General features: G+C 33.3%; 1 protein-coding gene across 1 annotated transcript in view; it reads left to right on the top strand.

Moving 5' to 3' along the window:
• The window catches only part of LRP1B (LDL receptor related protein 1B), a 1,871,701-nt gene that overhangs the window by 1,285,873 nt on the left and 572,171 nt on the right, over positions 1-13,657 (top strand). The window contains exons 38-39 of the mRNA XM_027765590.1: positions 1,201-1,326; positions 3,255-3,386. Of these exons, the coding sequence (XP_027621391.1) occupies positions 1,201-1,326; positions 3,255-3,386 (258 nt within the window). The remainder of the gene's footprint in view (positions 1-1,200; positions 1,327-3,254; positions 3,387-13,657) is intronic.

Consider the following 13,657-nt stretch of genomic DNA (forward strand, 5'->3'; position numbering starts at 1 on the left):
TTACATTAATAAGCATTCCCATTTTTTTCCATAAAATAGAATATGTACAGTATAGAATTATTGTAAATCTGTAGATTAAATTGTCTCATTATTTTAAAAAATCAAAAATCTCAAATTCATCTTAGTATTATACATCAGCCTGGAAGAAAGAGTAATGAAGTAATTAATATTCATTAATTTATATTGGAGATAAATGTAAGCATCTCAGAAGTTCAGATTACACAAGATGGAGTCAGTGATGGCTGAACTGGCAGCTATAGTAAATGAGCAGAGAATGTGGTAGATCTAATGAGAAATCTAAGTTGAGAGCACTTCGAACTTTCAAAATGACAGAACTCATGACATGTTTAATGGAACAACTAAGTTTCACAAGACTATCTTGAATTTGGGAGATGACAAACAACGGATTGCACTAGTATTTTGAATCACCATAGAGCACTAATGATATATAGCTTTCATCGTGCTTTATAATTCTCATTGGATATACTTAATATCAGAGCTTGAACATCCAATAAATGGAATCGTATGTCCTACAATAATAAAAAGGTCTAAAAATGGGATGTTTAATGAACTTGCTGGGTAAAATTTTAACTACCAGCTTTAATTAGCACATTGGGTATTGTAAATTCATTATTGAATTCTTACCTGTGGCTACTTAGTATTTGTCACTGAATATAAAAATTAATATGTTGAGTAATAAGATAACTCACATATGTATACTTTTCATATATTTTGGGAAAATTATGTTTGTACAAATGGAAATTTATTTACTTGTTTAAAAATTAATTAAATCCATGTATTTGTATCTACTTTTTTTACACAGGTATATCTTTGAGCTGAGTTAATAATGTAATGTACATGACACATTGGTATGAAATATTCTTACAAAGGAAATAATTATAGAGCCGATGTGAAATTTAAAAATCAAAAAAGAAAGATACTCTGTTTTCTGAGATCTTATACTGTATTACAAAGGTCTATGACAATGTTCTTGACAAATCAATTTCACTTTGCTTTTCTGTAACTGTGAATCTGCTTATGTATCTATCTCTGTTTACTTTTCTGGAAGCCAGAAATCAATCATAATTTACCACATAAAATTATTAGAAAGAATAAAATGTGATACTAACGAAAATGAAATAACATTTTTCTTTAATTGCATCATTTATTTTTCTTTTGTTTTGTTTTTCTTCTATACAGGCAGCAATTCTTGCCAACTAAATAATGGGGGATGCTCTCAGCTTTGTTTACCAACATCTGAAACTACAAGAACTTGCATGTGTACAGTAGGATATTATCTACAAAAGAACCGCATGTCATGCCAAGGTATTTCGTTACAAAATATAACCTTAGCTCTAGTGAATTTACTTCTTCTGTCATTATATATCATATATACTTTAGGTGAGCAAAGAAAGACCAAAGAAAGACAGCTAAGAACTTAGAAAAAATAGAATACTAGATTATCGGGACAGTGGTTCACTGCTTAGCCTATTTGTAGAATTTTTAATGTATCTAAGACATTTAAAGTACAATCATATTTCTTTATAAGATTTTCTAATTTTAAGTTATTTTCAGTACTACAGTTTATTATAAAAACTTTATATTCAGGAAAACTACCTTCAACTTAAATAGCAAAAGTTGAAATGAAACCAGTGTTTGTTGGCTGGTATTAATGTACAACTTGAATATAGTTATGTTTGCTTTCCACTGTTTTTTTTTTTTTTTTTTTTTTCCCTTTTTTTTTTTTTTTTTTTTTTTTTGAGAGGTTTTTGCTATAGGGCGTGTGTGCTCACAAGAAAGACAGAGAGAGAGAAAGTGAGAAATCATTCCCCAGGGGGGATGGCCATGCTGCAATCCCTTCTCCTCCATTCTCCTCCCGGGATCTTGGGCACGCCCACACATGTGCCCGACGTGAGTTTAAGTCACCGGATCTGGGACTCGAACTGCTGTCGACTACATGGGAGTTCAGCGACATAGCCATTATGCTAACTGCTGGTCCCTTCTTTCCACTGTTTTAAAAAAAGCACCAGAGAGAATGTGTGGTCTCAGTGCTGCATAACTGAGGGAGAAGAACACAGCAAATGAACTGGAACCCAGGGCATCTGTGTTCCTATTTCTTGTCTCATAGTCCCTAGTTTTATTAGTCACAAAGAGCTTTGGTTTGTATCTAGTGATCATAACTTACTTACCTGAAAAAATATTCCAGTATTATTTTTAAATATGTATATTTATATTACTATTTTATTTCATTTAAATTAGTATTTATTGTGCGCTTACTATGTCAGGCACTCTTAAACTCATGTGTGCCCGAGATCCCAAGAGGAGAATGGAAGAGAAGGGATCATGGCCATCCCCCCTGGGGGGTGATTTCTTGCTTTCTGTCTCTGTCTTTCTGGCGAGTGCATGTGCACTACAGCAAAACCTCTCCAAAAAAAAGAAAAGAAAAACAAGTGTTAAGTTGTGCTGGCCTGGCAGAGTAACCCAGTGCTTGGCACTAGTGAAGCTATATGGGAAAGGCCCAGTTTTCCATCCCGAGGTTTCCCTGTCCATGTATGTTCATGATTCTGACTGGCAGAAGGCTGGGGATGGATTGTGGAGCCATGACCCCATTGCAGATAGACTGTTTCTTTCTCTGTCTCTTTCTCAGTTTCTCTCTAATGAAATACATAAATAAATAACATTTTAAAAGGAAAAAATAAAAATAGTGATACAGTTATCTAGTGTCACATTTAAAATTGAATTTTATTTTCATATACATGCAAAGAGATGCTTGGATTTTAGAGACAAGGGAATGAATTCTGTAGTCAGGCAGGTTGAATTCCAAGAATTCCATACCTCTGTGCATATGAAAGTGTGGTTTCCGGGACCAGCAGGTTGCATAGTGGTTAAGGTGTTGGATTCCCACTTGGTTGACCATGTTTTGAGTCCTGGACCTGTTGGTTTGAAACACACTGGCTGTGTGTGTTTGTGTGCCCAAAATTTGAGAGAATGAAGGAGAAGGGACTATGGTATGGCCAGGCCCCTTGGGGAGTTATTTCTCACTTTCTGTTTCTGTCTTACTGGTAAGTGCATGCACCCTATAGCAAAAAATCTCGTAGCATCATCACCATACTGGAACTTTTTGGAAATTCAAATTGTCAGACTCCTGGGATGAAAAATACATTTATTAGTGTAAGTTAATGTAGTTAAAAATAAAACTAGTGGAATTATTTTAATTTTGAATATTTATTTTTGGCTTTTCCCTCCCAATCTAGGTATAGAGTCATTTCTTATGTATTCTGTTCATGAAGGAATCAGGGGAATACCTCTTGAACCAAGTGACAAGATGGATGCTTTGATGCCTATATCAGGAGCTTCATTTGCTGTGGGAATAGATTTCCATGCAGGTAAATAACTTTCCTTCATAATTCATGTATAATATGGTCACTTGATTTATTAAACATGATGGAAATATAACCTTCCTATCTGTACTGATTGTGAAGATGAGAATAAGAAAGGAAATTAGAGATGAATTTTTAAGCCTACTACAAATTGCTCTGTATATGTTTTGCCTGGCTAAAAAGTCAAATAGAATTTTCCAAAATATAGCATTTGAGTTGAAATTGTGTTAATATACTGTGCTTGGTTAATTCATTTTTATTTCACTTTCCTTTCTTTTCAAATGGCATTTTATTTAATTGAAAATATGAAATATATAAAGCATTTTGACCTGTTATATACTTAAAATGTTTTTTTAGTATGTGATTATTCTAATGTAGGGGGTGAAAAATAAATTCAAGTAATGCTAAAAATCATAATGCTAAGCCACTTTAAATTATTTTTGAATACAGTATGTATCACTTTGATGTCAAATTTTATTTTATCTCCTTATGTTTTAGCTAACAATGAAAGAAAACAAGTTGAACACTATTATTTTGCTGTAGCTAATGCAAATAAATAATTGGGACTCAGTGGTAGGCATTGCTGAATGTATTGAACTGAATTTTTTTTTTTTTGCTAATCACTAAATTCAGACATAGCATAACCATTATGTATGCTTCTTTCACACATATTCAGATTATAGTATTCTATGCTAAAGGTTTAAACTTACAAAAACACATTTCTCCACTTTCTATTTTTGCTGTTTTTTTTTCTTGAGTCAGTGCTTTAATGTTAAGCATGTACATGCATGGACTCAGTATTTTTGTATTTGTAAATACCTGATTTTATCTAATGTTAAAAAAAATATATTCTCGTAGCATCATCACCATACTGGAACTTTTTGGAAATTCAAATTGTCAGACTCCTGGGATGAAAAATACATTTATTAGTGTAAGTTAATGTAGTTAAAAATAAAACTAGTGGAATTATTTTAATTTTGAATATTTATTTTTGGCTTTTCCCTCCCAATCTAGGTATAGAGTCATTTCTTATGTATTCTGTTCATGAAGGAATCAGGGGAATACCTCTTGAACCAAGTGACAAGATGGATGCTTTGATGCCTATATCAGGAGCTTCATTTGCTGTGGGAATAGATTTCCATGCAGGTAAATAACTTTCCTTCATAATTCATGTATAATATGGTCACTTGATTTATTAAACATGATGGAAATATAACCTTCCTATCTGTACTGATTGTGAAGATGAGAATAAGAAAGGAAATTAGAGATGAATTTTTAAGCCTACTACAAATTGCTCTGTATATGTTTTGCCTGGCTAAAAAGTCAAATAGAATTTTCCAAAATATAGCATTTGAGTTGAAATTGTGTTAATATACTGTGCTTGGTTAATTCATTTTTATTTCACTTTCCTTTCTTTTCAAATGGCATTTTATTTAATTGAAAATATGAAATATATAAAGCATTTTGACCTGTTATATACTTAAAATGTTTTTTTAGTATGTGATTATTCTAATGTAGGGGGTGAAAAATAAATTCAAGTAATGCTAAAAATCATAATGCTAAGCCACTTTAAATTATTTTTGAATACAGTATGTATCACTTTGATGTCAAATTTTATTTTATCTCCTTATGTTTTAGCTAACAATGAAAGAAAACAAGTTGAACACTATTATTTTGCTGTAGCTAATGCAAATAAATAATTGGGACTCAGTGGTAGGCATTGCTGAATGTATTGAACTGAATTTTTTTTTTTTTGCTAATCACTAAATTCAGACATAGCATAACCATTATGTATGCTTCTTTCACACATATTCAGATTATAGTATTCTATGCTAAAGGTTTAAACTTACAAAAACACATTTCTCCACTTTCTATTTTTGCTGTTTTTTTTTCTTGAGTCAGTGCTTTAATGTTAAGCATGTACATGCATGGACTCAGTATTTTTGTATTTGTAAATACCTGATTTTATCTAATGTTAAAAAAAATATATAGCTCTTTAGTATTTCATGTTTTTAAAAAGTTATCTCTGCAGTCTTATAGAAAAATTCCCTACGCATCAGCATATGAGTTACTAATAATAATGCTATTTTAAGCCCAGCTCTAACGCATTTCCTTTAATCATATGTTAATAGAATTCTTGGCTAAAAATTAATGAATTATTTGAGATCTTCACAAATACTTCAAAGATGATTTTTCTTAAGTAAATTATTTTGCACCAAATGTTCAGACTCACATAAAGGCAAATTTCCTACATTTATAAAAGGGCCTTTCCCAAAGGGAAGTACAGACAAATATAGTATATTGTATTTGAACAATATGTTAATTTTACCAAAATCGCACTGTGAGAGCTGATCAAATATGTTCAAGCCTCATTATTCATGGAAGGTTTATTATCCTACAGTGCATAATGCATCCTGTCTCTCACGCACACACATGTTTTTCTTCAGAGCTTCATTGTATAGCATTTAGTAGTAAAACAAACTTCTTGCTTTTTTGTATATATTTTTTCTAAGGCTAAAAAGTCTTAGAAAAATCTTACAAAATCTCATACCTTTTTAAAGACTCCATAATGACTTTCAAAAGTATTTGTAAATTTCTGGGAGGTAGGAATAGTAAAATAAACAATGTTCCCAAAAGTCCTGATTAGATCGTTGGTAAATCTCTTGCTCCTTAAGAGTAAACTGATGATTTGTGTGAGTTATATTTACTCTTCGAAGTTTTATATGGGCCTTAAAATAGATTAAGTTTAATATCACAAAGACAAGTTTATTTGCAGAGAAGAGCATCCTTTCTGTTTCAAAGTTATGAATAGCTATTATTATAGGCTTATTTTATTTTGAAGTAACTTTTATCAGGGTGAGTTAGCTGTTTTAGTTAAAAGTTTACACTCTTTATATTGCTCCTGCCATGTTTTAAATTTATATTCCTAGGGAGAAGTTATTTTTAGAAAATCTATTTTTTCTTCTAAATATAAAAGAATGTAGGCATATGGAATAATGACATAGGCAGAATGTTCAAGAATTGATTCCAGTTCCTACCATTAATCTGAAAACAGCAATGTAAAAATTGTTTTGAAATCAAAGAGAGGGCCAGTCTGTCCCATGGTGATGGCAGTGGCTAGATCCCACACTTTCAGCTGCATGATGCAAGTCCCACACCTACAGCTTAAAAAACGCCCTTTGCCTGAGTGCATGCCCAAATCCTAGGAGAATGGATGAGGAGGGATTGCACTATGGCAATCTTCCCTGAGGTTGGTTTCTCACTATCTCTCTCGCTGGCGCTTCCCTGTGAGTGCTTGTAGCAAATTTAAAAATAAATAAATAAAAAGGAAAGAAAGAAAGAGGAGAAAGAAAAAAGAGAGAAAGAAAGAAGGAAGGAAGGAAGGAAGGAAGGAAGGAAGGAAGGAAGGAAGGAAGGAAGAAAGAAAGAAAGAAAGAAAAGAAAAGAAAGAAAGAAAAGTAAAAGAAAGAAACCAAAAAGAGTTAAAAAGCTAGAGGCCAGTAACACGTGGTGGAAGAGTCCAGAATTTAGCAGCAACTTGGATTCTAATGTTAGCTCTGCTATTTACTAGCTTATTTGCTTGGGGACGTTCTTCTGAGACTCAGTTTCTTTACTTTTTGGGGATGTAGGAATATTTGGATCAACATATGCAAATGATTAAAATGGTGCCTCCTATATATACATGGGTGCTCAGACAATGGTAACAATATGAAAGAGATGGGAAACAATTTATGGCAGAAGTGATCATGTGGTCTTATTAGTGTATGCCTGGGTGTACACACAATTTATTTTCTTTGGTTAAAAAACATGCCCTGGAAACTATATTAAAAGTCTAACTGGCAAGGTTTGTGTTTTCATGTTCCCTCGACTGTTACTATATTTTTTACTCAGCTATATTAACTACTTGGGGCAGTAAGAATAGGTTAGACAATTTCTCTAGTGGAAATGAACATCATCATCAGCAGCAGCAGTTTGAAGAGCAACTACTTAAACATTAGATTATAGCACGAGCTGTTTACAGTCACTAAATGTTACCCTAACAGACTAGCATGCATTGCTTAGATAATGAATCAACTGAACTCCGAATGAAAACATTGATGGCGGTGGTAGTAGTAAGAACTTTCAACCAATTTTCAACCTAACTTGTGGCTTGGATGTACTTTACAGTCTGATTCTTTAATAATTGTGTTTTATGAAAATATATTAGGATTAAGATAAATGTCAGCATCTTGATTTATAATATCATATATACAGTCTCTAACTTTGTGGAGGGAGTTACTTCAAGAAAAAGGAAAGTAAAATAAATGGATTGCTCCTTAGAGAAAAAAAAATTTTGAGGCGTCAATCTCTATTTATTTATCATGGCCTGATATTTCATCTTATTATAGCTTCTTTGTCTATTAGTCGTCTCTGCAGATAACTCTCTATGTTTCATTTGTCTTCCACTAATGAGATAGGACATATTTCCTACATCAGGATAAATTGAAGATGAGATGACAAAATGGTAAAGTTGCCCCTACTCCAGTCAGATAGTTGCCATATTATGGAGTGGAGGATGATCATTTGTTAAGTACAAGTATCATAACTTTTTAAGAAAATTTTGTTGCCACAATTTTATAGGGATCAATGTATTGTTGAAAACTTTACACTTCTTAAGAATTAGCAGATCTGAATCTGAATCTTGCTGGGTTTGGTCCCAGTCAGTTAAAGCTTTATGCAGCGAAAGGAATTTTTTCACCAGCTGTAGCAATTCTGGATACCTTCCACAGTAGAAAGAAGATCCTGTGGCTAGATTTAAAATGTTCAAAGCATTTTTATCTCTTCACTGGAAAAATCCCATTCCACTGGAAAAGAAATATTGAGCTTTGAAAATCCTTACCTGCTGGGTGATATTCCTCCTGATGAATGAATACTGCATTTAAAGCTTCGCAAGGTGTATTTTAGTTGGGAGAAAAGCCTTCAAAACAAAGCCCATCGCTCCATTTACTTTTGTCATCTTTAGTAAGTAATGCCCTATTCAATCCCTTCTCCTCTTGGGGGTATTTATGACTTTTTCATAATAATCAAACAATGGAATATTAATTAAATAGAGATCATTTTACTCAGAGACTGATTATTTACATAAATATTTCTAGCATATATATATAAGCATTGCTTATTTTTATCCCCTAAGGCAACTTAGCTCTGATGTTCTACATCTAGTGAACAGTAATCAATACATTGCGTTGGATGGTGCAAATATGAACAGAAGAACTATATATATATATATATATATATATATATAGTTCTTCTGTTCATATTTGCACCATCCAACGCAATGTATTGATTACTGTTCACTAGATGTAGAACATCAGAGCTAAGTTGCCTTAGGGGATAAAAATAAGCAATGCTGTTATGTCAGTGTCATTGTTCGGTACTCACTAAGGGAAATCAGTGAATGCCTTTTTCATACCATCACATAGTGATCCGACTATTAAGACAACAAGCACACTGAAGAAACATGTTATTATACAGTTTCCCAAACCCGTAAAAGTAACAACACTAAGAGTGAATCCTCAATATGAATTGTGGACCCTAACGTGAACTTTGGGTGTGTCAGTATAGATTCCTAAATTGTGACAATTGTACATCCTGGTTGTGAAATGTTGATTGTCAGGGAGGGGACATATGTGATATATATTGTAAATGTCTGAGCAGTTTACTTTCTGAACAGTTTAGTTCCAGGTATAAAATTGAAGTCTATTATAGAAAGCACTAAATATGTGACAAAATATTATTGCTCATTTACACAGTAAATGTTACCTATTTCCGTGAAAGAATCCTTTCTTAATAATCCCACATTTGCATATATCTTTGAAAACTAGAGCTAGAAGGAACATTTAATACCATTTGTAGTATCCCCTCATGCTACAGGTGAGGAAACTGTAACACAGAGAGATTAGGGGGCTGTATAGTAATGGAGTATCCCACTCTCAATTCTTTCTACTGTGCTATCGTGTATTTGCAACCACTGAAACAAACTATATTTAGAACTTTGTGATATACATTGAGTAAACTATGCTGCACTTCTATGAATGTGTGCTGGTAGATGATCGTATATAATTTTGATTTATAGACTGAATCATGTGATTTTAAACCCTTTATAATTGAAGCAGGTGACACTCAAGTGAGAGTCTCTTCTATGCCTGGAGATTTATTAAAAACTGTTATTTAGAAAATTTTTCTAGTAACCACTTTGTCATCAACTGAAGTCATCCAAGAATTGTACAAAGAATTTTTTTCATGTCAGTAACAGCAATAGCTTAAGAAATATAATATTGTAGCTTTGGGACTTTTTTCAATTTTATGAAAACCATTTCCTTGCCCAATAGTGAATTTTTAGGGCTCGTTCAATATTTTCTTGTTCTTGTGACAGTAAAGCTAAACTACTTGTACTGTCATTTCAAACTTGCTACAAGAAAGTATTTTAAAATCATATGGAGAGTTTATATTCATAGGAGGTCAGCCCCAGTAAATATTTCAAAAGTAAAGTACTATCATAAAATAAAAAGAACTGTTCAATTCTACTTAAAAGACAAATATGAACATGCATTAGCTTAAACAATTTATTAGAAATATCTTGCAAATCTTAATTGGATAATTTCTAAACTTGTAACATAAAAAGCAAGCTTCTATTAAGCATTCACACTCTTCAATAGGTTATCTGAATGTAAAAACTCCAAAGAATGAACAATGACAACTTGCTAAAATGAAAGATTTGGTCATTCTGAATCTATATTATTTTATATGTTATTGAGACAATTACTTCAGCAAGTTTCATAAATTTTCTTACTTAGGTAGCCAGCAGTTTTCATGGAATGATCCTGACAGCAACGTTAGGCTAATTTACATGAATGAAGAACATCCAATCTCTGTCAGGATACTGTGTTTCCTCATGAGTCACTCCGTGCTTCTGTGTTTATTTGTAGCTGTTCATGATTCTGTTCAGTAGAGCTACATTCACATCTGATTCTCTAGTATCATTCTCTACTCTCTTCTTTGTCAAAACTGAGTTTCTGAGAAATGTATTCTCACAAGTCCTAGTCACACAAATTCACAGTAAGTTATTAATAGTTGCTAGGAGACTATCAAGTTTTCTAAATATAATTGAGTAGATTATAGTGTCTTAATCCACTGTCATAAATCTAATTAAAGCACCACTAAAGACATGGGAAGAAAGTGTTTTTATGGGTAGGTCAATCTTTCGTATATTTTCCAAATTATTCCATTCTCTGACACTTAGACAAGAGATTGATTCTTAGACTAGTTTCAAGAATCCAGCCCTGGATATGCTGACAGGCCAAATTATAATGTGGAGATTACCTGTTGCTTTGGTATATTGGTCCCTTTCATATTATTTTAGTGTAATTTTACCTTTATAAAAGTTCATTTTCTTTCATTATAAGAAAATCAAGGATATATTAGTCCATTTGTCTTTTTGACATACTTTAAAAAAAAAAAAGAAGTAATGCAAGCTATGAATTAGTTTCTGAGATGGTTGGCCATTAGTTTTTAATCAAGTAGACAATTTTCTAGTTAATAGGGGAAAAGGGAAGTTATTTAATTGATTTTTGGACTGATCATAATATCTTTAACTCCATTTTTTCATTTGATTTTATTTTTATCCAGGGGCATTAAATAATAAGTGGGTTGTTTTGAGACTTGACGAAGGGAAAAAATAGCTAATTGGTTTTATGAATTATTTTATGTATTTAGAACAGGAAGTTGACTGAAGTAGAGCCTAGAAATGGAACTAAACACCTATAAGATTAGAAAGAAGAGGGGGATTTGGAAGAGGAAGAAATTAAACTAATAAAAACAACCCTTAATATTTACTTAGCACTTACTATATTAAAGTAGTAAGGTTATATAACTGTATTATGTAATTTCTCCATCTTTTGAGAAGGATAAAAATAAATGAGTATTGAAATGATATATAGATGTAGGGAAGAGGAGATTGCTTTGAGATGCCCAAACTAAATTCTTTATCAAGGATTTGTTTTGGGTGTTTTGAACCTGAGACTGAAATAAAACATGAATTGAATAGCTAGTGTGAAATCACAACCATCAGATCCCTAATAGTGTCATTATAAAATTTTTTATCTTATGGCAGTTATTAATGGGAAAAAGAAATGACAGATAATATCAGGGCTCAGGGTTTGGAGGAATGGTAATAATATGGTCACCAAATGTAGGATTACCCTAGGAAAATTGAAAGTCTGAAGACTTATTGGACAGTCTCATCTGAGAAAAGAGGAAGAGAGATTATCATTGTCATCATCATAGAAATAAGGAGGGAAAGAAAAGAAGACACATTTCCCATTATGTTTGCATTAATTATCTGTTGCTATATATAAAATTATCAGAAGCTAGTAACTTAAAATAATTAACACTTATTGTCTCCTACTGTCTGTGGAACAATATAGTTGGGACTTCTGTTTCAAGGCCTCTCATGTAATATAATTAAGATATTATGCAGAGATCGGTTTCATCAGAAGGCTTAGCTGTGGGAGGATGCCCTCCCAAATTCGTTCATGTGGCTGTTGGTGAGATTCAGTTTCTTGCAGGCTATCAGAGGGTCTCAACTCCACTTTGACTATTGACTCCAGTTGCTGGACCTGTAGATCTCTATGTAGGGCATTTCACAGTCTGACAAATAACTTCCCTTAGAGCTAATAAATAAGAGAAATGAGAGAATTGAGAAGGCATCCACCAAATGGAAGTCAGACTTTTATAATCCAACCTTGGAAGTGGCTTCTCATCACCTTTGATATATTCTATTTATTAGAATCTAGTAACTGGGTTTAGCTTACACCCAAAGAAAGAATTAAAAGAGTAAATACAACATGGTGGGGATAATCAGAGGACAAATTAGAGGGCTTGTATCACAATATTATAGACATTTTGTGTATGTGATCCCACATACTGTTGTATAAGTGGTGAATTCTGGTGGCAGATTTGGATTATTAATGATGTTTCTCTACTTTTGGATTCTACTTTAGACCAGGACTGGATGAATTATTAATTCAAACATCAGGATCATGGGCTTCATGACCTTTTCCCCCCAATTAATAGTAGAATTTGGAGACCTAGGAGAGTACTCAGGCAGAAATTAAAGATAAAGCTTAAACAAATTTCCAAATTACTCACGAATGGGACAAAGCTGAAATTTGAACTCACACATATATTTCTCTAGGGCCTAGCTTTCTCCACATTACCCTGCTACAGGGACACATGAGTAAGGGAAAGATTTTTGAACTATACAAGAAAGAATGGGTGCTGCAACAAAAGCAACAACAAAAAATATGTTATGTGAGGAAAAGGTACCACTCAATGTGTGGGGTTCAGAAAGTTGGGCCAGGAAAGAAGAGCAGTATTAAGAATATGACTTTGTAGTTCTTTGACAACAGTTATCAATTGGTGACCCTTGTGTGCCCCCAACTACACTCTGAAATATCTGAAAACACTGTTGGCTTTTACACTGCAAGTGTGCATATTGGCATCTATTGGATGTAGGCCAACGACACTGCTAAAGAACGCACTGGAACATTTCCCACCACAAAGCAATATCAATTCCCAAAAGATGATAGTGCCGCAGATGAGAAACTTTAGTTAACATGCATTTTAGGGAATTCTTATATGAATCTCTAGATTAGAAACATTATCCTCCATAGCAGTAGCAGTCCCCAATACCCTTTCCTTTTGGCAATTATTCGCTATATTGGGCATCTCAATCATTGGTACCTAACTTTGCATGTCCTGAGTTTGACAAATATTCCAGAAAAGTTCTTCAACAAAACCAGCAACTTTTTTCCAATCACCCTTTACAGTTTTGGCCAGTGCCTGGAAAAGGTTTCATCTAATATTAACTTACACAAAATCTTTTCCCAGTGATTCTCCAACTCTGACACTTTTTAAGAAAAGCTTTTGTACGGGAACCAGCAGTTAGTGCAATGGCTACGTCGCTGGACTCCCACGTAGTCGACCGCAGTTTGCGTCCCGGACCTGGTGGCTTAAAACTCACACCGGGCGCGTGTCTGTGCATGCCCAGGATCCTGAGAGGAGAATGGAGGAGAAGGGATTGTGGTGTGACCATCCCCCCTGGGGGGTGATTTCTCACTTTCTGTCTCTATGTCTCTCTCTGTCTGTCTGGAGAGCGCACGTGCCCTATAGCAAAAATCTCTCCAATAAATAAATAAATAAATAAATAAATAAATAAATAAATAAATAAATAAAAT

This window comes from Tupaia chinensis, unplaced genomic scaffold (assembly GCF_000334495.1).
Source record: "Tupaia chinensis unplaced genomic scaffold, TupChi_1.0 Scaffold138757_1, whole genome shotgun sequence".
In the NCBI taxonomy this organism is placed as follows: Eukaryota; Metazoa; Chordata; class Mammalia; order Scandentia; family Tupaiidae; genus Tupaia; species Tupaia belangeri.